We start from the raw sequence: 24,282 nt of genomic DNA on the forward strand, positions 1-24,282 counted from the left end.
GAGACCCCAATGAGGGTGGAAACCGGTGTGGGGCGGATCTGGCTTTGAGAGGCTCCACTTGGAGGTAGGTTTTTGCCTGTCTCTGAGTGGGGCCACCGCTGAGATTATGGCTCTGCTTGGTGGTGGGGTGAGCCTGCCACTGGGTAGAGCCAATGCTGAGAAGTTCTTCTCGGTGACGGGGTGAGCCTGTCATCGAGTGGAACAACGCTGAGTTGGGCGATCTTTCGGGATTGTCTTATTTTTAGAGCCCGCTTCACCTATACATAAGGTTGAAACTGGTCCGGGTAGTGACCTTCTCTCATAATGTAGAACAGTAATACAGCTCATAGGAGCTAAGTTCACATTATGGGTAAATATCAAGAATATAGTGATTGGAGCTTGCTCCACCTTTGACATGAGTTGCCTCAGCTTGCACTACCTGAAGGGTCAGTTGCTGCAGTATCCAGGTATTTGTTTACGCTTGGAATCGCCGAACTTTATATTCAGCATGAAACTCTGAGTTTCTTATTCGGCTAAGAAACAGTAGTGATTTTTATTTTTTGATAAATAATGAAATCTGTTTTAGATAAATTCAAGATTATCCAGAACATTGTGAAGCCATTATTTATTCAAATGGCAATATATACAATTTATTGTGTAACATTTTTTTTAGGCTTTTAGAGAAAAATGTTTATTAATTTCAATATATAAGAAAAGTTAAAGAATTAATAAGGCATGAGCTATAGTTTACAGTCTATGATTATAAATTAGTAATCATATAATCAAACTTTCTGTAGGAGCTCTGAGTTTGACCCTTCCTCTTCTTCATACTGTGGGAATTTGAAGTATGTTTTAAGTTAGTCTCTACATATTATATGGTATTATATTGGGAATTTGTACTTGGAAAGGAGTTCTTCTAACTTTTTCCGACCAGTAGTTTCTAACATATTTATTATCTTAGGTGTATACCTTTTTAAGAAGTCATTTGCAAATATTTTCAAAATCCAGTTAAAGGCAAAAGAAAGTCCTGTAACTTTAGTAATTTTAAATCCATTAAATTTTGTTATTTTAAAATCTCTAAGTGTCATATTACGGCTTTGAGTATCAACACCAATGGATGATTCAGCAGCTATCTGATCAACCACAGCTCCCAAATCTCCTGAAATAGAAATAAACCACTTTTTAGCTTGGTAATTAGCATCAAATGTGATTCCATATATAACCAAACCAGCTGATACAGTTATGTTTCCACTTTTATCTATTGATAATATAGCATTTCCATTTCTGTACATATTAGAAAGCCCATGAACAACCCCATTCCAAGTGCGGAAGTTGTCTCCATTAATGTCCTTCACATAAAAAGGATCCAATTTTTTAATAATTGCCGGATCATGTCTGAATTCATATAGTATCCCATCTAAGAAGCTGTTGAGGATTGCAGTATCTGAAAAACAGAAAAAAAACGTTATGAAAACTTCCAAATGCAGTTTGAATATGTTGTTATGTCTTATGTAACTTTAAACTATTTACTAAGACTAATTATGCATTGAAACTAAATTATTCCAATGTTCATGCAGTCAAACAGTAGACAAGAAGAGAAGTTGCTTTTTCTTTTTATATATATATAGAATGTGTTAATTTACAATTCACTCTTATAGACATGTTTTTTTGCTAAATTGATATTATTCAATAAAGCATATTTCTGTTTGCAACCATATTTTACTCTATCATGAGCAAACAAAAGTTTATACACATAAAGCAACTTACTCTTGTATAAGAACAGTTAATTTCATCACAAATTGCTCTAAATATCATAATCCATTTTATTATTATTAACATATGAGCTCCATGGAATCAGACTCATTGTGGGAGGTACACACTACCACTCTACACTCACAACACACTCAGGCAATGCATTCCAACCACTCTTCATGCAAAGAACCTTCTCCTTACTCCTCTGCTCACATCCTCCTTACATAGTTTCCAATGATGGCCTTTTGTTCTACCCTCTCCCCCCATTCTATGAAAAACTTCTTCCATGTCAATCTGATAACAATCACTGACTAACTTATGTCTCAATCATATTCTCCCCTCCTCCTCCTATTTACAAAGCTTTGCAATTTACATTCTTTAAATCTGTCTTCATACTCCACATTCCAAAGACCACTGAACATCTTTGTGAATCTTCTCTGGACCCTTTTTAACATATCCTCATCACCATGAAAATCTAGTCGCCAAATCTGTGCACAGTACCCCATATGAGGCCTTTACAGTGGAATCATGACCTTTATTTCTGCATGTCAGGGTCCTCCTCATCATTATCTGATGTGGCAACTTCACAACTTCTGCACCGTGGTCCCTGAATTTCAGGTCCTTGTCCACCACAAATCACAGATCTCTCATCTCCCCTACCTCCTATAAAGTTTCTCCACCAAGTGTATACTTTGCATCCCTTCGTTACTTACCAAATTTCAAAACTTAACACTTTGCAACATTGAACTGGCATTTCCACTAGCTGCCCATTTATAGAATCTATTCAAGTCCTCCTGTAAGGCCATAGCATCTGCTTGATTCTGCATTGCTCTCACCAATTTTACATCATCTGCAAACGGCTGCATATCACCAGTTAAATCTATACAAATTGAACAATAATGGCCCCCACTAGTGACCCTCCTTCAGGAGACTGTATTGCCATATACAACTTTCCAATACATATCAGATAGCCAGTCACTGATCCAAATCATTAATTACTTATCCAATCCCATTTCTTTCATTTTATTTAACAGCTTGTCATGTGACAGTCTATCAAAAGCTTTTGCATAATCAAAGTATATGACTGTACGTGTATTTCCCTTCTTCAAGACATTTGTCACCTTGTTATAGTTCATAAGTAAATTAGTAAAACATAATTTCCCTCTAACAAACCCATGGTGCTGACAGCCACAAAGAATACTGTTGCTATCAACACATTTCTGTTTCCAAGTTCTCACCAATCTCTCCAGTACCTTAATCACAACTGCAGGATATACAAATTGGTCTATAATTTGTAGCCACAGCCTTATCACCACCTTTATGCAGTGGAACAGTTTTACCTTCTTTCCACTCTTTTGGAACCAGTGCTGTTGTAAGACTTATTAAACAGGCATGCTACTGCCACTTCACTGGAAAATTGCCTTAAGACACATGATATGTCATCAAATCCTATTGGCTTATTAACATCAAGCTTATTTATTTCCTCAAATACTTTCTGCTTGCTCACAATTAAGCCATCCTGTCCAATGTCCTCTACACTTGAGTTTTTCATGATTTTAGCCTGATGAGGATGAAACACCCTTATAAATCGTTTACTGAATACCTCAATGATGTCTTCTGGTATTCACCCATCAGCAGTTACATCATTCTACCATTTTCATCCTTTAACATCATATTACCACAACCATTTTTTCTTTCATTTGCTGAAAACTGTATGATTTTTCTTTGCCTGATTTGCTAATTTCTGTTCATACTGTAGTTTTGCTGTTCTTACCAACTGAGTCACTCTCCTGGCCTGCTCTTTATATTCCTCATGCAATTGATTGCTACCATCTTGTAATGCGTCCAGAGCGCCTTCTTCTTCCAACTTTCATGCTTAATCCCTTTCTTCATTCATTCATTTGACACTTTAATCAATCTGTTGACATTCCAAATACATTCGCATATAGATGTTGTTAAATATCTTCTGGTAAGTTCCAACGCAGTATTTATCTCCCTCCCGCTTAACACCTCATTCCATGCTGTATAGCTCCAAGCTGTCTCCTAAGCTTTTGATAATCATCAGTCTTGTAATTCCACACATATACTTTCCTCACAGAAGTCTTTATATGGCTAGTCAAAGGTGAGGTTATTACTCTCACGAACTGGAGGGGAGTACGAAATCCCATCACTATCACATCCTCTGATGAAATGATTAGATCTAAAAGTCTCTATCCTTGTGTGCGCTCCTTCATATACTGCCTGAGAGTTTTCTCTCAAGAAATTCATTTTCCTTATTCCCAAATGCTATCTCTTCATTCCAGTTTATACTGCCATAATTAAAATTGCCCTATAATAATCATTCTTGCTTTGTTCGCTAACCCAAGTTACTTATACATTTCTTCATCACCATCCTCCACATTCCCTAGACTAGCAGTAGCATCCAACTAAATCTCTCTTCCTGTCAAATTTCACCTCACACCATATTGACTCAAAATCATTGCCAGTATTTATATCTTGCATCTCCACTTTGTGGGAACATAATTTGCCTTCTGTCATCAATAGCACCCCCCCCACACACACACACATACCTCCCTTCTTGTTCTTTCTATCCTTGCAGAAAACATCTTACCCTTACATTTCCATTCCCAGCCATGTTTTGCTTATTCCAACAATTTTTGGGCAAGCAAACTCAGTCAGTGAAGCTATTTTATCTCTTCCTGGCATTTGTAAATAAACACAGCAATTCACTTTTAGTTCTATAACCGGTCCTGCCCATGCCACTTGTAGGTTGCGATTTATTCACACCTAACCATTCCTAATTGCTTTTATCACCTATCTCTTCAGTCTCAACTACATCCCAATTCTAGGCTATCCCACAGTGGAATTCCCAAACTGACCATCCCCACACACATCCACTCTCCTTATACTGTGTCTCCCTGTCCACCATACCTTTCCCCCTCCTATTTCCCTGTCAGCCTTGCATTCTCATTCTATCATTATCACTCATAGCACTACTATTCTCATTTACAATAACTTACCGGTTCAGCTCTCCTGCTTCACTTCTTACTTCTTCCGCTCTCTTGCTCACATCACTTGTTCCTCCTCGCAGCAATAGACTTGCACAAAATCCATTCAAATGCAATCTGTCACTTTTGTACATTTCCATCTTTTCTTCAAATACATCCCACCCATTTAAAAACTCCACCAACATACCATTCATATCTATGCAACACACTGATCATCCTTCCAACCACACTGTTATCTTTCACTCTACTGATATCCATTCTCACATACTCTTTTTGTCCATACAAGTTATTCCAACAACCACCATCAGCTCTTGCTCGTCTTTCTCTTATCTAAAAGATCAATTATCCTGCTAATTCTTCCTCCTGGAAAACACACCTTTTGGAAGCTCTCATTTACCACACTTCTAATAATGGAATTTCCATACATCACTATTCTCAAGTCATTCACCACCTCTTTATTATTATAAAGAGGTGGTGAATGACTTTATTACTTTTTTAAAAATATTTAAAAATATTTTAAAAAAAGTTAACTTAATTTAAATATTTAACTAAGCAGGTAACAATCTAATGCTATGTAGTAACATAATGGTTAGTGGGGTGTTATGCATACCACTGGTGTCTGCATGCATTATATGTTTTATGATGTGAAATAGTTATTTCACAAAATTAGTTGAGTGTCAAATAAATATATTTTTGTTACCAATTTGTTCTATGTAGCATCATTTGAGATCATGTCTACTGTCCTGTAAAGTATCTTCCATATGGAATGTATGTGCCCACTAGATTTATTGCTTGGAGTATGGTGAATGAGTGGAATAGAGTGTCAGAGGTAGTTGTGAGTGCCCTGACAGTGAATGAATTTAAGGAGAGGTATGATAGATGAAGTAATGTATGAATAATGGTTAGTATGGTCTTCTGCAATGTCTTTTGGTGCCATGAAGATAAGCAGATAATATTACTTTGCATTATTGAGATGCAAAGAAATTTACAATATTTACATATTGTAAATTTTACTATCATCTCTTTTCAGTAATAAAAACTAGACTATTTTTTGTCAAGTATGATACACAGCTTCTATTTGGTTATAACAATATGTTGCAGATATTATATGGACACCCTATTTTCTTTCTGCATAATAGTGACAGACCATATGTCAGAAAAATTTTTAGAGGCAATGGACTACATGCTGGATGACTAGTTCTGCAATACTGAAAATGTGGTAAGGTTTACTGATTTGTGGTGAGTTGGTATCATAGGTTGACATGTTATTCAGCAGTTGCAGCAGCTAAGATCAGCTACACATCATTAGAAGATAGAAATGTGATCATACAAAAGAAACTCAGTAAACAGTTAGGAAGATCACATGTTCTTTTCTCATGTGCATCAGAACAGCTTTACAGCAGGAGTAATGGCATCCACCACTACTATGTTATTTTTTATTGTTATATGGGTATCTCCTTGGAGTAAAGAAACTCATTGCAGGAGACCCACACTACCATACAGCTTCTTGGACTTATTCACTGTTGGAGCACTCACAACTACCTCTGGCAATCCATTCCACTCATTCATCACTCTCCAAACAAAGATCCTATGTTTACACCAAAACTCCGTAATCTCATTGTCTATGAGAGGGTGGATGACTATGCATGCACGATGTAAAGCTTGCCATTATTGAACAGCAGACTATTACAGAGCCGTAGCATGGAGTTTTGTAGTAAGATATGCTCTTAAAATCTGATGGACACTGTACTTGTATTTGACCATCTGCCAGGAGAACATCTGTTACATTTACTATCATTAATATTATGGTGTGGAGATGTTTCTACTTGTTTGGACTAAGATTCTTTGTCATAATATCTACAAAGTAACCATTATATTGACATTCTGGGCAATTCTGTGTTGTTACAATTAGTTTTGTGGAAGCAACCTGTTGTTGAATGTTAGTAATCTGAAAACTCTACAGAACACCTCAACTGACATTACGCCCATGGAAGGGTGTAATGTCAGTTGAGGATGAGATCAAACATATGTCTGAGATCACTACACACAAGGATAGATCTGAGGGGAAAGAGCAAATATGAGCAAAACCAGAAATAAAAAATATGTAACATGACAACGATAATTGTATTTCATTATAAGAAGATGACTGTGAATGGCTGCTCTTTCAGTTTAGTTGTGCACTCTTATCAAATATAAATTTAAAATTTGGTTTTTATTACCAGATATTATTAAGAGAAATCTTGAGGGAAGACAAATATTACTAACACTAGCTGTGATGGGAAAATATAAAAGGGAAAATATTCTGACAGTCATCAGAAGAAGATAGATGAAATGGTTCAGACATGTGGAGAGGGCTAATGGCATTCCAAAGCAAGCACTAGAAGGAATCGTTCCAGGATCAAGGGTTAGGGGCCGACCTCGAATGAAATGGACTGATAACATCAAAAAAATGGACAAATTCCTCCCTTTCTCAACTGACATCAAGAACAAGAGACCGAGATGACTGAAGGAGACTAACAAAGAATATCACCTACCAGCCATGAATGACCCAACAGTCCATTTAGGACTACAGGAGAGAAAGAAAGAAGCTGTGATGCTTGTTCTTGAACTCATTAACACTGCCAACATTCACTATATCCAATGGCAATCCATTCCAATCATGCACCACTCTATGAGAGAAAAATTGACCTCTTACTCCCTTCTTGATGGCATTCACTTTCAACTTGCAAGGATGCCCTCTCATCCTTTTTCCACCCTCCATAAAATAAAAATTCTGTCTACTGCTACCCTGTATGACCTTTTCAGAAGCTTGTTAGTCTCAATCACATCATTCCCCTCTTCTCCTGTTTGCTACTGTCTGCAGCCCACAAATTCTAAATTATTTTTCATAATGTGTATTCCACAATCCTGATATCATTTTTCACACTTCTCCTTCACATTATCTTCTCTGTACTAGAATCACCACAAAAACCAGACCTACACACAATAGTAGTAGCCCAAGTGAGGTCTTATTGAAGCCTTGTAAAGAGGAAAAATGACTATCTTTACATATCAAGGTTTATTTCAGCAATGAAATTATCCTCTGAATTGTATTTGCCCTCATTGCCATATAGCCCTTGAACTTCACCTTCCTATCTACTAAAACTCCAAGATCCCTAGCTTGATCCATTTCTTCTAGCATAATCCCACTAATATAATATGACAATGGATATCTTATCACACCAAAGTGCATGACTTTATATTTACTAACATTGAACTGACATCCATTTTCCCATGTCCACAATTCCAACCTATTCAAATCATTCTGCAAGTACTGCATGTCAGCTGCATTCCTGATTACCCTACCTACCTTTGTCCCACTAGCAAAGAGATGTACGTTTCCTGTCAAATCCTTCCTGATGTCATTAAAGTAAAGATTGAATAACAATAGACCAAGGACTGATCCTTGTGGTACATCACTGGTTACCCTAATCTGTCAATCAGTCATTCTCTTATCCATGCTAATATTTTATAATTCAATCCCATATTCTCCAATTTATGCAAAAGTCTCCAATGCTATATGTATTCTGTCAAAAGCAATTTTCTTCCCATAATCCATAAAGGACCAAGTAGATATCAGGAAATATTCCTCACAGAAATTTCCACTCGGTTTGACACTTTGCTTTCAGCTCTGTAAGTGAAGTACCTGTCCAATATTTTATATTGTCTATTCAGTTTATTCTAGGTCTGCCTCTTTTTCGAGTTCCTGGAATAGGTCCTTCCAGAACTTGCACAGGGAGACCATTATATCTGCTGATATGATCTAGCCAGACAAGTTGTTTCCTTTGAATCTTAGTTATGATTATCTCTTGGGCCTGCAAGAGAACTGATTCTTTGTCTTCCTCCAGAATTTGTGACATGATCAGTGTGTGGTATCTTTAGAAGTTGTCGACAGCACCTCATTTCAAATGCCAGCAACCTCTTTTCATTTTATTTTAGGAGGGTCCAAATCACTTCCATATAGAAGTACTGAATTAACTAGTGTGTCAATATGGTGTAATTTTTTGTAATTGTAAGCTTATTTGTCCATAGTGGTTTTAGTTTTTGGAGTGATATTGCCTAGGTATTTAAACTGATGAACTTCTTGTATGGGTGCAGGAATGAACAAATAATACCTAGAGGACACAATGTGAAACATGTTTTAGAGAACTTATTTTAATAATTAATTTTTATTAAAATTATATTTAATTTTAAATAGGTTGAGTACATATGTCATTTTAATTTAGTATTGTCGCTTTAAAATATTTTATTCAAGTAAGATTTTTTTCATTTTCTGCCACAGCACTTACTTCTTGGTCAGAAGACAGACATTCGTTGTTTTTGATTTTGGGATACTTATCGTTAAGCCATTTTTTTTAAGATATAAGCTAACTTTGTAGTGATTTCCTGAAGGCCTGATTTGTTTTCTGTTTCGAGATCAATATCATCAGCAAACTTTAGATGATTATTCTTCTATTGTCACTCCAATATCACAGTTCTCTAGGTCTTCATTTACAACATATTTGATGAAGCAGTTAAATAACATTGGTGATAATCTGCACCCCTGTCTTATTCCAAGCTCCACTAGAAAGGAAGTGCTACAATTCACCTTGATTTCAACTGTTGTTTCAAATGAGCACAGAATTCACTCTCAATTGTATTAATTTGCTACCTATTCCAAAATGTTGAAGAATTTCCAAAGAGCATCGTACCAAATAAAATCAAAGCCACATTACTTTATTATTGAGTTCCTGGTAAAATTTACTCAAGTATACTTAAGAAATGGTTGAGAAGGATTGTGGAAGAAAAACTTGGTGAAGAACAAACTGGATTCAGGCAAAATAGAGGTTGTCAGGATTAGATTTTCACTTTACGACAAATAGTTGAGAAATCATGGGAATATAACAAAGATCTGTATTTAAGTTTGTAGATCTGGAAAAGGTATATGACAAGGTGCCAAGAGAGAAGCTATTCAATAAGCTACAGTTATATGGTGTCAATGGGGCATTATATCAAGCAATACTTAGTCTTTATTTGAGTTGTAAGTCGGCAGTTAGAATTGAAGGAAGTACACGAAGATGGTTTAATGTTAAATCCGATGTCAGACAAGGATGTACATTAACCCCTCTGTTATTCATTATCTATATGGATCACATTATGAAGGAAAGTGGTATTAAATCTGATATCAAAATTGGAGATGTTAATCTCAGTTCTTTGCTTTATGCGGACGATATTATACTTCAAAATAAATCCGCTAGAAGTCTGCAAGATTCCCTGATTAAATTTAATAACTGTTGTAATACATATGGAATGAAGGTCAACAATAACAAGACAAAGATAATGAAAATAGGCAGAAGCATTGAAAATATCAACTGCATTGTGAATCGAGATCCTATAGAACAAGGAAAACATTTCAGCAACTTAGGCACGATTTTTAGTGAAGATAGTAATTTAAATATGGAAATAGACAACAGAATCAACAAAGCTGGTATGGTAGGAAGTCAACTGAATAAATTTATATGGAATAATTGAGAAATTAGTCAAAATACTAAATTAACTGTATACAAGACAGTGTTCAAACTAGTTTTAACTTATGGATCTGAGAGCTGGGTCAGAAGTAAAACACTTGACCAAAGACTAGAGACCGCAGATACGCGAGTCCTGAGAAAGATTAGGGGTACAAACAGATGGCATCAATGGCAATATCATATTAAAAATGAGGATTTATGCTATTAGGAAGAACTTGACATTGTCGGCATTCAGGAATGCGTCAGCAGAGCTAATCTTAGTTGGTATGGTCACTTAAACAGAATGGGAGAAGAAAGATTAGCAAAACAAGTGTTCTCTGCCAGGTTGGCAGGAAAAAGACCCAGAGGAAAAATATAGGTGGATTGATATGGTAAAAAGTGATTTAGAATATAGAAATATAAGATCTGATAATATTGGAGTCTTGACAGGTAACAGACTGATTTGGAGGAAAATTGTAGATAGGAATCTAGTACGAGGGTGGTCTAAAAGGTTCTTGGCTTCGACCATAGATGGCAACACTATCGTCATGATTTTTTTTTTCTAAGTTGGTAGATCTGTCATAAGCATCCATGTGAAAGTGCAAGTCATTCTATCAAGTAGTTTGTTTTATGCAACTGTGTGAAGCAAAAGTGTTGTTTGTATCCCTTGAAATGGATAAAATTGAGTATCGTGCGGTTATAAAATTCTTTGTAAAAGAAGGTTTAATGCCAAAAGAAATTCATTCGAAGTTCATAAAAGTTTATAGGCACTCTTCTCCTTCGTTTTCAACAATTAAGAAATGGCCTGCCGAGTTTAAATGTGGCTTGAAGATGATCCATGTCAAGGACGTCCAAAAAGTCTAACAACACCAGATTCATTGATCTAGTGCACGATATGGTATTGGATGAGCGGCGAGTCAAAGTGTGTGAAATTGCTGAGACTATAGGCATTTCCAAAGAACGCGTAAGATATATTTTACATGAAGAATTGCAAATGAAAAAGCTTTGCACAAGATGGATGCCATGCTTGCTCACTGACTGACTGATTTTCCCCTTCAGTCGTTTCTGACCATAGGTGACTTTGTAGGCCTTGCCCACAAAATATTCCTGCTGAGATCTTTACAGGGTAGTTCACCATTGCTTTCCTGAATCCTCCAATTTTATTTGGGCTCGGGACCAGCACATGGCTGGGACTTTTCATTTCACTCACTCGCATGAAAATCTCTGAACAGTGCTTGGAGTGTTTTAACAAGAATAAAACTGATTTTGTGCGTCGAGATATTACTATGGATGAGACTTGGATTTGCCATTACACACTAGAATCCAAACAGCAGTCAAAACAGTGGACAGAAGCCAGTTGTTCAGTGCCAAAGAAGACAAAGTTGGTTCCGTCAGCAGGAAAGGTCATAGCATCAGTGTTTAGGGATGCTAAAGCCATTTTGTTTATTAATTATCTTGAAAAGGGTAAAACAATAACCGGAGAATATTATTCTGATCTTTTAACCAGACTAGATAAAAAAAATACGTGAGAAAAGACTCGGTTTGCAGAAGGAAAAAAATCTTTCATCAGGACAATGCACCTGCCCACAAAAGTGATTTGGCAATGGGAAAATTAAGAGATCTGCACTATAAATTGTTGGAACATCCACCCTATTCCCCAGATTTGGCTCCCTCTGACTTCTCTTCCCAAAACTAAAACTCTTCTCGCTGGTCAGCATTTTTCTTCGAATCAAGAAGTGATTGCAGCTGTAGAGAGGTATTTTGCAGATCTTACTGAGAACCACTACATGGACGGCATAATGGCACTGGAGCATCGCTGGAATAAATATTATTCTTAAGGGAAATTATGTTGAAAAATATAAATAATTTTGAAATTATAAATCTGTTTTTTCCATTGTTAGGCCGAGAACTTTTCAGACCACCCTCATAATGATGTAAATTTTTCATGTAATACTATCATCATATCCTGTACACCCTTTGAGGATACATGTCAGGAATTTGATATTTTTCTCCAATGATGATGATAAGAAATGTAAATATATGGTCAGTTGTACTTGTATGCTTTCTAAATCCAGCTTCAAAGTCTGAAAATTTGGATTACATTTTTGCTTCAATATGCAACAGTAAGATGTCCAAAAATATTTTGCTTGAATGGCTGATGAGGCTAAATATTGCCTAAAATTATTGCACTTTTTTTGCTGTTAATTTTTTTTTTTTTGAATTGGAATAAGTAATCTAACTATTCCCCTTTTCTAACTCAACTTTATTATAGAATGTGAGAACGTTGCTCAAACATAACCTTCCCTTAGTAAACCAATGCTGTTCATTGGGAAGTGTAGATTCTCTGTCGACCCATTTCTGTATGCAAGCCCTAACCAACTTTTCCAAAATCTTCACCCCTACTCCAGAGATACTAATAGGCCAATAGTTGGATACAACAGTCTTTGCACCTCCCTTGTGCAATGGGATCACCATACATTCTTTCCACTCCTGTAGAATCTTCACTGTTCTGAGACTCATATTATATAACCAGTTCAGCTGAACACTCTTTTAGCATCCATTCTGGTATCCCATCATTTCCTATTGTCAAATTCTTATTCAGTTTTTGCAACAGAGGTTGATAGCTTTTAGCAAAATGGGCACTCATTAGTTGAACACTCTTCTGCATCTGTCACGCACACACCATCTGTATTCAGTAATTATTCTTTCCAATTCATTGTTTCTTTTACTTGCAACATAGCAGTAGAATTCCTTTGGCTTTGCTTTCTGTACAACAGTTGTAACTCTACTGGCCTGCACCTTATCATTTTCATAACTAACATCATCCTACACACACAGTATTTCTTCCACATATCTTTTTCTTAAGATTCTCTTGCTTAACAAGATTACACATCCATTTCACTCCTACTTTATTTATTCTTTTAACTCTATGGACACATTCTGATTCAGCATCATTTAATATTTTTTTAAACATTTTCCCCATGCACTGTCAATATCCTTCCCAATCAACAACTGATAGCACAGTAGTACACAACATGCTCCTCAGTTGGTCATACTTTGCTGTTTTGTAGTTCACAGCCTATAATCTTTTCTAAATGGAACAATTCACGAACTTAACCACTTCCCAAGTTAATACTGTATGATCACGGTCACCCAGAATAGTTATGTCTTTAACTGAAATATTCTCATACTATAATCAAAATCTAACACTCTTTGTCTTGCAACAATTCAGTTTTATTCTTTTCATGAGATTTCACTGCTATCCGAATCTGTGTTTGGATTATTAAAGCCCCCATTAATCATAATGGGGGCTTTAAAGATGATGGTGCACCATCATCTTTATTTGATATTGCATTTCTTTGACAATATCCATTCCATAATTATACAGCATAAGCGTTTTTGAAGTTCATAGAAAAAATAAAATATAAAAGGAGAAATGATTTTTATTATAAAGATAAAACATGCATGACATTTTGGAAAGTTCTGGAACAGGGGTAAGTAGGATTTGTCTAAAAGTTTTGTTTGTTTTATTGGCTAATAAAAGAATGCCTTCATAACTATTCTGGAGTTTTCTAACTGGATAGCATAAATGTAAACATTCACACAATCCTTTAAAATAATAATAAAAAAAAGTGTCACAGAATTATAGCTCAAGTATTGGATTAAGTAGTCTGTAGTGAAATTATACTATTTCAGATAAAATAGTAATTATGCTATAATTTCATGGGGAAGCTGATTATAAGTTATCAGACTGCATACCCAAGGTTATAAGGTGACTAATATGGTAAATGGTAAAAAAAAGACCAAATCAGATTATGAGACAAAAATTAGCTAAGCAGGCCAAAGTAATTTTTTTTTTTTTTTTTTTTTTTTTGTAAAAAGGAAAAATGACAATGGAAGGATGCCTTTAATTAATGCAGATGGTAGAAGGGTGACAGAAGCAAAAATAATAGTTGAATTGCAAAGTGTATCATTCAATTGGAGATTTTGCAGTTGCTGATGTGACAGAGATGCAGGTCAAAATTGAGATAGATGAACAGGAGGTATTCAGCATATTAAAAAATATCAAAGTGAATATAGCAGTGGGACTGGATGGCATGTCATCTCGTGTACTATGTGATTGTGTAAAAGAACTGGCATTGCCTCTGATGAAGTCGTTCAATCTGAATCTCAGTTCTACAAGGTTACAATGAAGTGGAAAGAGGGTAAAATGGATCCATTACATAAGGTTGCTCCAAGACAGAAGTGACAAACTACAAACCAATTAATATATAAGGAGTGGTTGTTGAAATATTGGAAAAGTTGGTAAGAGGTAAAATACAACAGTGGCTGGATAGGGATGTGATATTCTATAGCAGGTAGCACAGCTTTATAAGATATGAATAAATTTTAAATATGAATAAATTACAAAAGGTAGGTTCTTAGTAATTTATTCATATTTTATAATAAAATAACAACAAAATTGGATAAAGGAACACCATCATACTGCTAGACTTTGCAAAGGCATTTGACAGAATACCATATGGAATACAAAAGTTGGAGCAAATGGGAATGGATATGAAGCTGGTAGTATAGATATGGAGGTAGCTGACAGACAGACAGACACCAGAAAGTAGTATATGATGGAGTGGAATCTAGGAGAATGAGGGTGACTAGTGGAGTACCATAGGGTTCTGTACTAGGGTCATTACTCTTTAATTTCTATAGTAATAATATAGGGAAAGATTTAGGGGGAGGGGATACTGACGTGTTTGCTGACGATGCAAAACTGGAGAGGACAATAGTTGATAAAAGGTAATGTAGATATCCTTCAGGATGATTTAAATAAATTAGCATTGTGGGAAAAGGATAATTATTATAAATTTAATGTTGCAAAAGGTAAGTCATGCACTTTAGGTTGTGACTCATACTATGTATCACCTTGATGGTAATGGATTACAGGAATTGATGAGGCTAGGAACTTGAGGATAATAGTGGACAGAAAGTTGAAATTCAGAGGACATATTATTATAATTATTATTATTATCCAGGCCTCCATGGAGTCAAAAGACTCATCCTGGGAGGTCGTTTTTAAGAAATAGAAAGTTTATCATACCACTCCTTGAACCCATTGACTGTTCCCACTCCAACCACCCTCCATGCAAAGAAACCACTCCTCACCCTCTTGCGCACAGCCTCCTTTCATAATTTCCAGGGATGGCCCCTTGTCATTGCTCCTTCCCGCCATTCCATCAAGTGAAGGAACTCACCAGTGTCAACCTTGTAACTGCCTCTCAACAGTTTAAAAGTCTCGATCATATTACCTCTCCTTCTATCCACCAAACTCTGCAGTCCACATTCCCTCAGTCAATCCTCATAACTCATATTGTACAGTCCTGAAACCATCTTTGTTATCCGTCTCTGTACCCTTTCCACAGTCAATTTATCCCCTTCAAATCCTGGGGACCAAATCTGAGAACAATAGTCTAAGTGTGGTCTGATCAGGGCTTATACAACGGAATGATAACTCTTTTATCTCTGCAGGGCAGCATCCTTCTCAGTATTGCAGCAATCCTCTGAATTACCCTCACAACCTTTGCAATATGCTCCCTGAATTTCAGTTTTCTATCAATCATCACCCCCAGATCTCGTCTTCCCTACCTCCTCCAGTCGAGTATGCATCCTCCCATCGATGGATCCCAAACATCAAGACTTTACATTTTGCTGCATTAAACTGACACCCCCATTTATTTGCCAATCTGTCTAGTTTATTCAAATCCTCTTGCAGAGCTGCCACATCTGCACTATTACTGATAACCCTTCCCAACATCTCCAAAAACTGAATGTCCCCTTGCAAGCCATTGACAATATCATTGATATAAAGATTGAACAATACAGGTCCCAGTACTTAGCCCTGTAGAACTCCACTTGTAACCTTCTGCTTCCTTGATATTGCCCCATCATACACAACTTTCTGATACCTATCAGTCAGCCAATCCTGAATCCATTTGACTAACCTGACATTTAAACCCATGTGCTGCAACTTAAATATCAGCTTATCATGTGGCACCCTGTCAAACAACTTTGCAAAATCCAAAAAAAATGGCAATATATGTCTTTCCCTCATCAATTGCTCTTGTCACTTTATTATAAAAGGCAATCATATTACTAAAGCAAGAGCCCCTTAACAAATCCATGTTGATTCTCACAGATAACATTACCCTCATCTATCCAATGCTGTATATAGTCCCTTACTAATTTCTCCAAGACCTTAACAACTACTGATGACACACAAACAGGCCTATAATTAGACACTTCCAGTCTGCTACCGCCCTTATGCAGCAGCACTATCTTACCTTCCATCCATTCCCTGGGTACCTTTCCTTCAGCCAGACTTTTATTGAAAAGCCAGGTCAACGCAGCTGTCAGTTCTTTAGCACATTCTCTCAAAACCCGTGGTGAAATACCATCCAGTCCAACAGCTTTATTGGTATCCAGAGTACACAGTATTTGGAACACACTCTCCTCTTGCACCTCTTAACTCTGATCCTGCCCTATCCCGCTGGTATTAAAACCTCCTCCAGGATGAAATACTCCAATGAAGTGCTTATTGAACAACTCCACTATGTCCTCTGCATCAGTCACTCTATTCCCATTTTTATCCCGCAATGTCATTCTTCCACAATTGTTTCTCTGCCTACTCACCACATAGCTAAAAAATACCCTAGGATTTTTTCTTTTAAGGTTACACAGTGATCAGCATTCATATTTATGAATTTAGGGACACAAAACACACGTGTTGAAAAGACTATTTTACTAATTATTAATAAAATAACAACTTGAAGTTTCGACCCCTGTATTGAGGTCATCATCAGAAGGATACATGTGTATAGGAACCAAGCTACATGCTGTTGCACTATGTAAAGGTAAATTAAATCTACGTTGTTAACTAATCTTTTTTTTAGCCTGACCTCTAGTGATAAAAAATAAAATAAATAAAAACTACAATAAACTCTGCTAAAGTTCTCACCTACTAAGATTCTTCTGGAATTGTACAGTTCATATTATATTATGATTATCTTCTGGATTTGTACAGTTCAGGTTGCTATTGAATATTCAGGGAAAAAAAAACTTCACCAAGTCTTCTTGTATTGAGATTTTTCTTTGTGGTTGAAATGGAATGGTTAGACCATCATTTTTATTCAGATTATGTTTGAGCATTTCACATGCTTCTTTGAATTTCCGCTTGAACCAGGTTTTGGTGCGGTGTAGGGACTTGGTACCTTTCCAATCAATTCTGTGGTATGTTTGGAGTGCATAGTCAGAAATGCCAGTTTTACAAAATGGAGGCATTTAATGTGTTGTTTGTGTTCATCCTTCCTGATTGGGACTGTTCGCCCTGTTTCCCCTATGTATGGTATGTTACATGTTCATTGTATTTTGTAAATTCCTGGGTGGGCTAGATGTGGCAGAGGATCCTTGAAAGAACTGAGTATGTGTCTTAATTTTGTCGGGGGGGTTTAAAGGAACAAACACATCCAATTCACCATTGAAATAGAAAAAAAAACTCTCTTCCGTTCCTAGACACACTTGTCACACATCTTCCTTCAGGCTGTCTCTCCTTCTCAGTCTACCACAAACCTACACACACACACAGGCCAGTACATACACAAAACTTCTTATCACCACCCAACACAAAAACTAGGGGTCATAAGCACCCTTAAACACAGAGGTCAAACCATTTGTTCAAATGAACAAGCTCTTAACCATGAATATGAGATCATCAAACATACCTTTATAAAAAATGGATACAGTATAAAAACCATTCAAAAGATCCTCCACAGATACCACTAATAACAAAAACGATTTCAAGAATGCTATTGCCATACCATGTTAGAGGCATTTCCAAAAAAATAGACAGAACACTACACAAATACAACATCAAAACCACCTTTAAACTCCCGACAAAATTAAGACATCTACTCGGTTCTTCCAAGGATCCTCTGCCACATCTAGCCAACCCAGGGGTTTACAAAATACAATGCACATGTACCATACATAGGGGAAACAGAGCGAACCATCCCAATCAGGAAGGATGAACACAAATGACACATTAAATACCTCCATTTTGGAAAAACCGACCTTTCTGACCAAGCACTCCAAACATACCACAGAATTGATTGGAAAGGTACCAAGTTCCTACACTGCACCAAAACCTGGTTCAAGCGGAAATTCAAAGAAGCATGTGAAATGCTCAAACATAATCTGAATAAAAATGATGATCTAACCATTCCAAGAATGTGGAGGACCCATCTGCAACCTTCATAGCAACCACAAAGAAAAATCTCAATACAAGAAGACTTGGTGAAGTGTTCTTTTTTTTTTTTATCCTGAACATTCAATAGCAACCTGAACTATACAATTCCAGAAGAATCTTAGTAGGTGAGGACTTTAGCAGAGTTTATTGTAGTTTTTATTTATTTATTTTTTTTTTATCACTAGAGGTCAGGCTAAGAAAAAGATTAGTTAACAATGCAGATTTAATTTACCTTTATAGAGTGCAACAGCATGTAGCTTGGTTCCTATACACATGTATCCTGATGATGATGACCTCAATACATGGGTCGAAATGTCAAGTTGTTATTTTATTAATCATTAGTAAAATAATCTTTTCAACACGTGTGCTTTGTATCCCTAAATTCATAAATATGAATCCCTGGGATTTTCTTTGGATCTTAGTGCCAATCTCTTCTCATATTCCAGTTTTGCCTTTCTCACCATTCTGGTTACTCTCCTGGCCTGCGTCTTAATTCTTTGTGTATCTATCCTCCACCCCTCTCCTTGTATATCTTCCATAATCTCTTTTTCAACTGCAGTTCCTGTTTGATATCGTTTGTCATCCACTTTACACCAAATTGTGTCTGCTTCTTCACCCATGGAATACAGCTTACTATTGCTGCTAACAAATATTCTTTCACAATTGGAAAAGTTAGTAAAATAGCTCAAATATTGCTTGCATGCTGAAAAACATGCTTTCTTATCTTGACACTGTGCACAGATTGTGTGCATCACCTGGGAATCAGGAGATGATAGAGAGGATTCAGAGAGGAGTGACCAAGTTGGTGACAGGTCTGTAGAATGCTCTTTATGAGGACAGGTTGAAGGTGTGTGGATTACAAAGTTTAGTTAAGAGGCAGAAAATAGGGGACATCATAGAAACTTATACGATATTAAAAGGGTTTTATAAAACTGATGCAAGAGAAATTTTTTAGTTTATGACAAATAGCCAGGGAGTCATCCATGGAAGTTGTTTAAGAGTGTGTGGACAATGGTGAATGAGTTGAATGGTTTGCCATAATTATTTGTGAGTGCCCTGACTGTGAATAGATTTAAGGAGAGGTATGACAGGTTTTGTGTGTATAAAGTTGGGGGGGGTCTCCCATAACTATTATTATTATACAGTATCCATGGAGAAATATATATAATAATAATGTTGGGCTTTCATTGAATAAAGCCTTGTTTCAAGTCCTGAAGAAATGTAGATTTGGTGATCATGAAAATATCTTCTCTCCCATAGTCCTAAATGGACGGTTGGGTCATTCATGGCTGGTAGGCGATATTCTTTGTTAGCCTCCTCCAATCATCTCGGTCTCTTGTTCTTGATGTCAGTTGAGAAAGAGAGGAATTTGTCCATTTTAATCGAGAGCGGCCCCTAACCCTTGGTCCTGGAATGATTCTTTCTAGTGCTTGCTTTGGAATGCCATTAGCCCTCTCTACATTTCTAAACCATTTCATCTGTCTTCTTCTGATAACTGTCAGAATATTTTCCCTTCTCCCGTCTATTGAATCAATTAGTTTTCGGACATTTTCATTGGTTTCTGAGCTGTATAGGAAATTCTCAAAAGTCTTCTGTAAGTTTTCATTTCAAAAGACAGGAGTCTCCTCTCATCTTCCCTTAATAAAGTCCAGGCCTCACAACCATACAAGAGGATAGAATTCACCAAGGTGTCAATTAGTCTTAGTCTGGTTGTGATTGCTATTCTGTTATCTCCCCACAATGGTTTTAACTTCTGTTAGGGCCATGGTTGCCTTAGCAATTCGGTATTTAATGTTGGTTTTTGAACGACCATCTTGACTCGACGTGCTTCCTCGATAAGTGAACTTGTTTACATTCTTAATTTGTTTATTGCCAATTTGTATCTTTAAGAATTCAATATCTGATTTTGAGGTTATCATTGTTTTTTGTAGGTTTATGTATAATCCATATTTTTTTAATGTTCCGAAAACACGGCTGGTTATCTCTTGCAATTCTTCTTCACTTTCTGCCAGAAGATCGATATCATCTGCAAAACTTAAGTTTTTTATTCTTAGTCTGCCAACTACTATTCCAGTGTCATATTCATGAAGAGCTTCATCTATGACATATTCCAGAAAACAATTAAAAAGAATAGGGGACAAGATGCATCCTTGTCTTATCCCCCCCATTCTGCCCAGACCGGTTCACTGCTGTGATTTTTAATTTCAATTCTCATATCAGATGAGGAATAAAGAGATTTAATAATCCTAATGATGTTGTTGTCAATACCATAACGTTCAGCTTTTCCATAATGCCTCATGCCATATTGAGTCAAAAGCTTTTTGAAGGTCTAAAAAGTTGTGACAGATTATTTTGTTATGTTCTATGTATGTTTTGCCTAGTATGTGTATTGTAAAAATATGGTCGATTGTTCATCTGATAGTCTGCTTTCTATTTTCTTTTCAATTCTTGACAATAGTATTTTTAACAGGATTTTGCTTGGATGACTAATAAGACTTATTGTTCTGTAGTTGCTACATTTATTGCTGTTTCCCTTCTTAAGAATAGGTACAAGGCCAAGTTTCTGTGTTCCATATGTCCTGGAATAAATTTAGCACGGTGTCTATGATGATATCACTTCCTTCGCATATCAGTTCCATTGTAACACCATCAATTCCCGGTGATTTTCCTATTTTTGAGGAGCTAACTGCTGTAATGACTTCTTTTAATATTGGGTAATCTCCTTCCTCCGAACCTCCTGGCAAAATTCCACCCAAAATATCATCAGTCAGTTGAAGGTCCTTTTGAAAAAGCTTGGTTGCGTAACATTTACATCTATCAACTATTTTCTGGTTGTCCGTGATAGGAGTTCCATCTTCTATGCTCCAATTAATTGCAGTAAAAGGTTTGGTTAACTTATTGATAATCTGAAAAGCACTTTTAGAATTATTTTATTTAAGTCCTCTTCTATATTATTGCATTCATCTAATATCCATAAGTTTCTAGCATGTTTGATTTCTTTTTTTAATAATCTTAGTAATATTTTTATACTGTTCTCTATTATCCCCGCTATTAATATGAGATTTCAAATATCTTCTTTTGTTGCATAGGTCAAAAATATTTTTGGTTATCCATGGTTTATTTTCCTTTTGTATCCAAGGATTTCTTCAGCTGTCTCAGTTATCTTTTGTGAGAAGTATTTGGTTTTAGATTTGATATTATTATTATATTTCTTGAAGCTTGTGTGTCAAAAATTTGTTTTAATTTGTATTTATATAGTATATTTATTTGGGGATCTTTTAATTTTTCTATATTATATCTTTTACAAGTTGATTTTGTAGGTAATATTTCTCTCATTTTCATATTCACAGTTGTGATGACCATGTTGTGGTCGCTGCCAATGTCGGCTCCAGGAAATAATCTGATTCTTGTAAGGTTGATGGAGTTTTTAATCATGCTTACAAGGATAAAGTCAATTTGGTTGTGTGTTTTACCATAAGGGGAAGTCCATGTCCATCTTCTGGAAGGTTTATGGTGAAATAGAGTGTTAGTAAAGGTGAGTTCATTTTGTGAAGCAAAATTGATCAATTCAAAACCTCTTTTGTTTGTTTCCCCATAGCCATATGATCCGACAAATGGGAGATAATCCTTGCCGATGTCTGTTCCAATTTTGGCATTCCAATCGCCCTGTACAATCAAAAGGTCTTTTCTATTTGCTCCAGTGATTGTTGCATTAAGTTGACCATCTCGTGGCCTTGATTGGGGCATACACCTGTATGATGGTGATATTGAGTGGTTTTCCTCTTAGGCAGACTAGAGAAATTCTGCTATTTGATAGGATTGAATTCCATGACAGAATTTTGTGATGATTTGTATATCAAAAACCCGACACCTTCTTTACCGCTGCAGTCACATCCAGAGTAAAGGAGCAAATGTCCTTCATCTGTTGTTAGCTCTCCTGTTTTGGGTCATCGAATTTCACAAAGTCCCATAACAGTCCATTCATATCTTTTTAGTTTGTGCTGTAGTAATTTGAGTTGACCTGATTGTAGTAGAGTCCTAATATTCCAAGTTCCAGTCATTAAATGGTTGCAGAGTCTGAATCTGGATCCAGTTTTTTCATTTATTTTTTTTTTGTCAGTGATAGTGGTGATTGTAGCACCAGTCGCTAACTTCTCATTGCCACCCTTGGGCTACCAAATGGCAACGCGGACCTTGTTGAACCAGGCGACATCTGAGCCAGCATGGTGTGCTGTGTGAAGTCCTTCGCCATGAATGTCTAATGGGCAGTAAATTAAGACAGATGGTGCCAATCTCCTCTTCTGTCTTCACCTGCTAGCATTTAGCTGGGCATAGTGGGATGGCCTTCACTCCTTGGGAGGCCCTACCAGGAGTAATGATACTCCCGATGTGCTTCACCCATCCCGCCCACCACGGTGAGGCAGCATAGCAGGACTTGGGTGAAAGGGGGTGAAAATATAGCAGAAGAAATTTGAAATAGAAATGCCAATAAACTTTGTCTCTATTAAAAATAGAAAACACAGATATCTTATGTAAGATGGTAGAATGGAAGCAGAAGAATTCACTATTCAAACATCTGCAAAATGCCCCTATAGAACTATAGTTTTAACACCTAATGTGTGGATTGCATCACACTGCAAAGAATAGAGATCATTCTTATGTTTTCAGTCAGATATTTAAATTTATCTCTAAAAGTGGCACTCTTTCAACAACAAAAACAGCTGCAAAGCCCAATTTTGCTGTTATAAACAACTTCTTTAAGGAAATGCTTATGATAAATATACCTCCCAGTTTGAGTTCTATAGACTGTTTGATAGTTTTACAGCTTTTGCAAAATTTACAAAGTGTGATGAAACATATTAATATGAACAAGAAGGAGGAATTTCTTAAGGGAAGATCAGTTAACTACATTCAAAACATGAATCACAAGATATGAGTCGCATATCATGCTTGTTAGCTCGTGTCTTGATCATGCTGCATTGACAGAGAATGCACCATTAGAATTCAAAGGAACAAACTGAATAGCTTCTGTAACTAAAATTATTCATTTATACCATTTGATAGAAAGTACATTTGGCTATGTTGTTAATTGCTTAGTAAAAGTTAGCAAGTCTATAATAAGCCAGCCTGGTTGGCCGAGTGGTTAGCGTATCTGCTCTCCAGTCAAAAGGTTGTGGGCTCGAATCCCGCCGTGGGCATGGATGTTTGTGATTGTCCTTGGAAATACTAGTGGTGGTGGGTGGCAGTAGATGGCATTGGCGTAGTTGTGGTCAGTTGGTGGATTGAATGGTGGAGACAGAGTTGTAGAGCAGGTGCCCTCCCTCGATGAGTCTTTGGACTCCCTGGAGGTGTCTAATAATAATAATAAATAAAAACATTATGGAAACAACTGTTTTACAGATAGATTTAGCAATGAAAAATAATAGGGTTTTAAAAAATAAAGTCAGTTTTTAAAACATTATGATAGGAGTGGTAGAAATTAGCCTCTGTCCCCAGGGTCTGAGATCCAACCCTGTTTACAAAAACTAAATGCCATTTTATCGTTTTTATTAGCAGATCTCTAGTGCATCACTAAATGAGTTAGAAGAGTTACTTAGTCACACTCTTTATAACATCTTTTGGAAATGCTTTCTACTCACTTGATACTCTACATGCAGAAATGAAGCCATAACTATTATACATCCCTCTTGTTCTTCCCCTGTAAACCATGTATCAATAGACT

The 24,282-nt window shown here is 36.4% G+C and overlaps 2 protein-coding genes across 5 annotated transcripts in view; one reads left to right on the plus strand and one right to left on the minus strand.

Moving 5' to 3' along the window:
* LOC150099784 (phospholysine phosphohistidine inorganic pyrophosphate phosphatase-like) overlaps positions 1-24,282 on the plus strand; it is a 272,126-nt gene that overhangs the window by 185,735 nt on the left and 62,109 nt on the right. The window lies entirely within an intron of this gene.
* Positions 467-24,282, minus strand: part of LOC150099785 (uncharacterized) — an 83,086-nt gene continuing 59,270 nt past the window's right edge. For all 4 annotated transcript variants that reach the window (XM_090404113.1, XM_090404111.1, XM_090404110.1 and 1 more), the window contains one exon: positions 467-1,423. In XM_090404113.1, the coding sequence (XP_090260239.1) occupies positions 861-1,423 (563 nt within the window). In that variant the 3' untranslated portion in view covers positions 467-860. The remainder of the gene's footprint in view (positions 1,424-24,282) is intronic.

This window comes from Typopeltis vanoorti, chromosome 14 (genome assembly GCF_054136105.1).
Source record: "Typopeltis vanoorti isolate ZY-2024b chromosome 14, IOZ_Tvanoo_1.0, whole genome shotgun sequence".
NCBI lineage: Eukaryota > Metazoa > Arthropoda > Arachnida > Uropygi > Thelyphonidae > Typopeltis > Typopeltis vanoorti.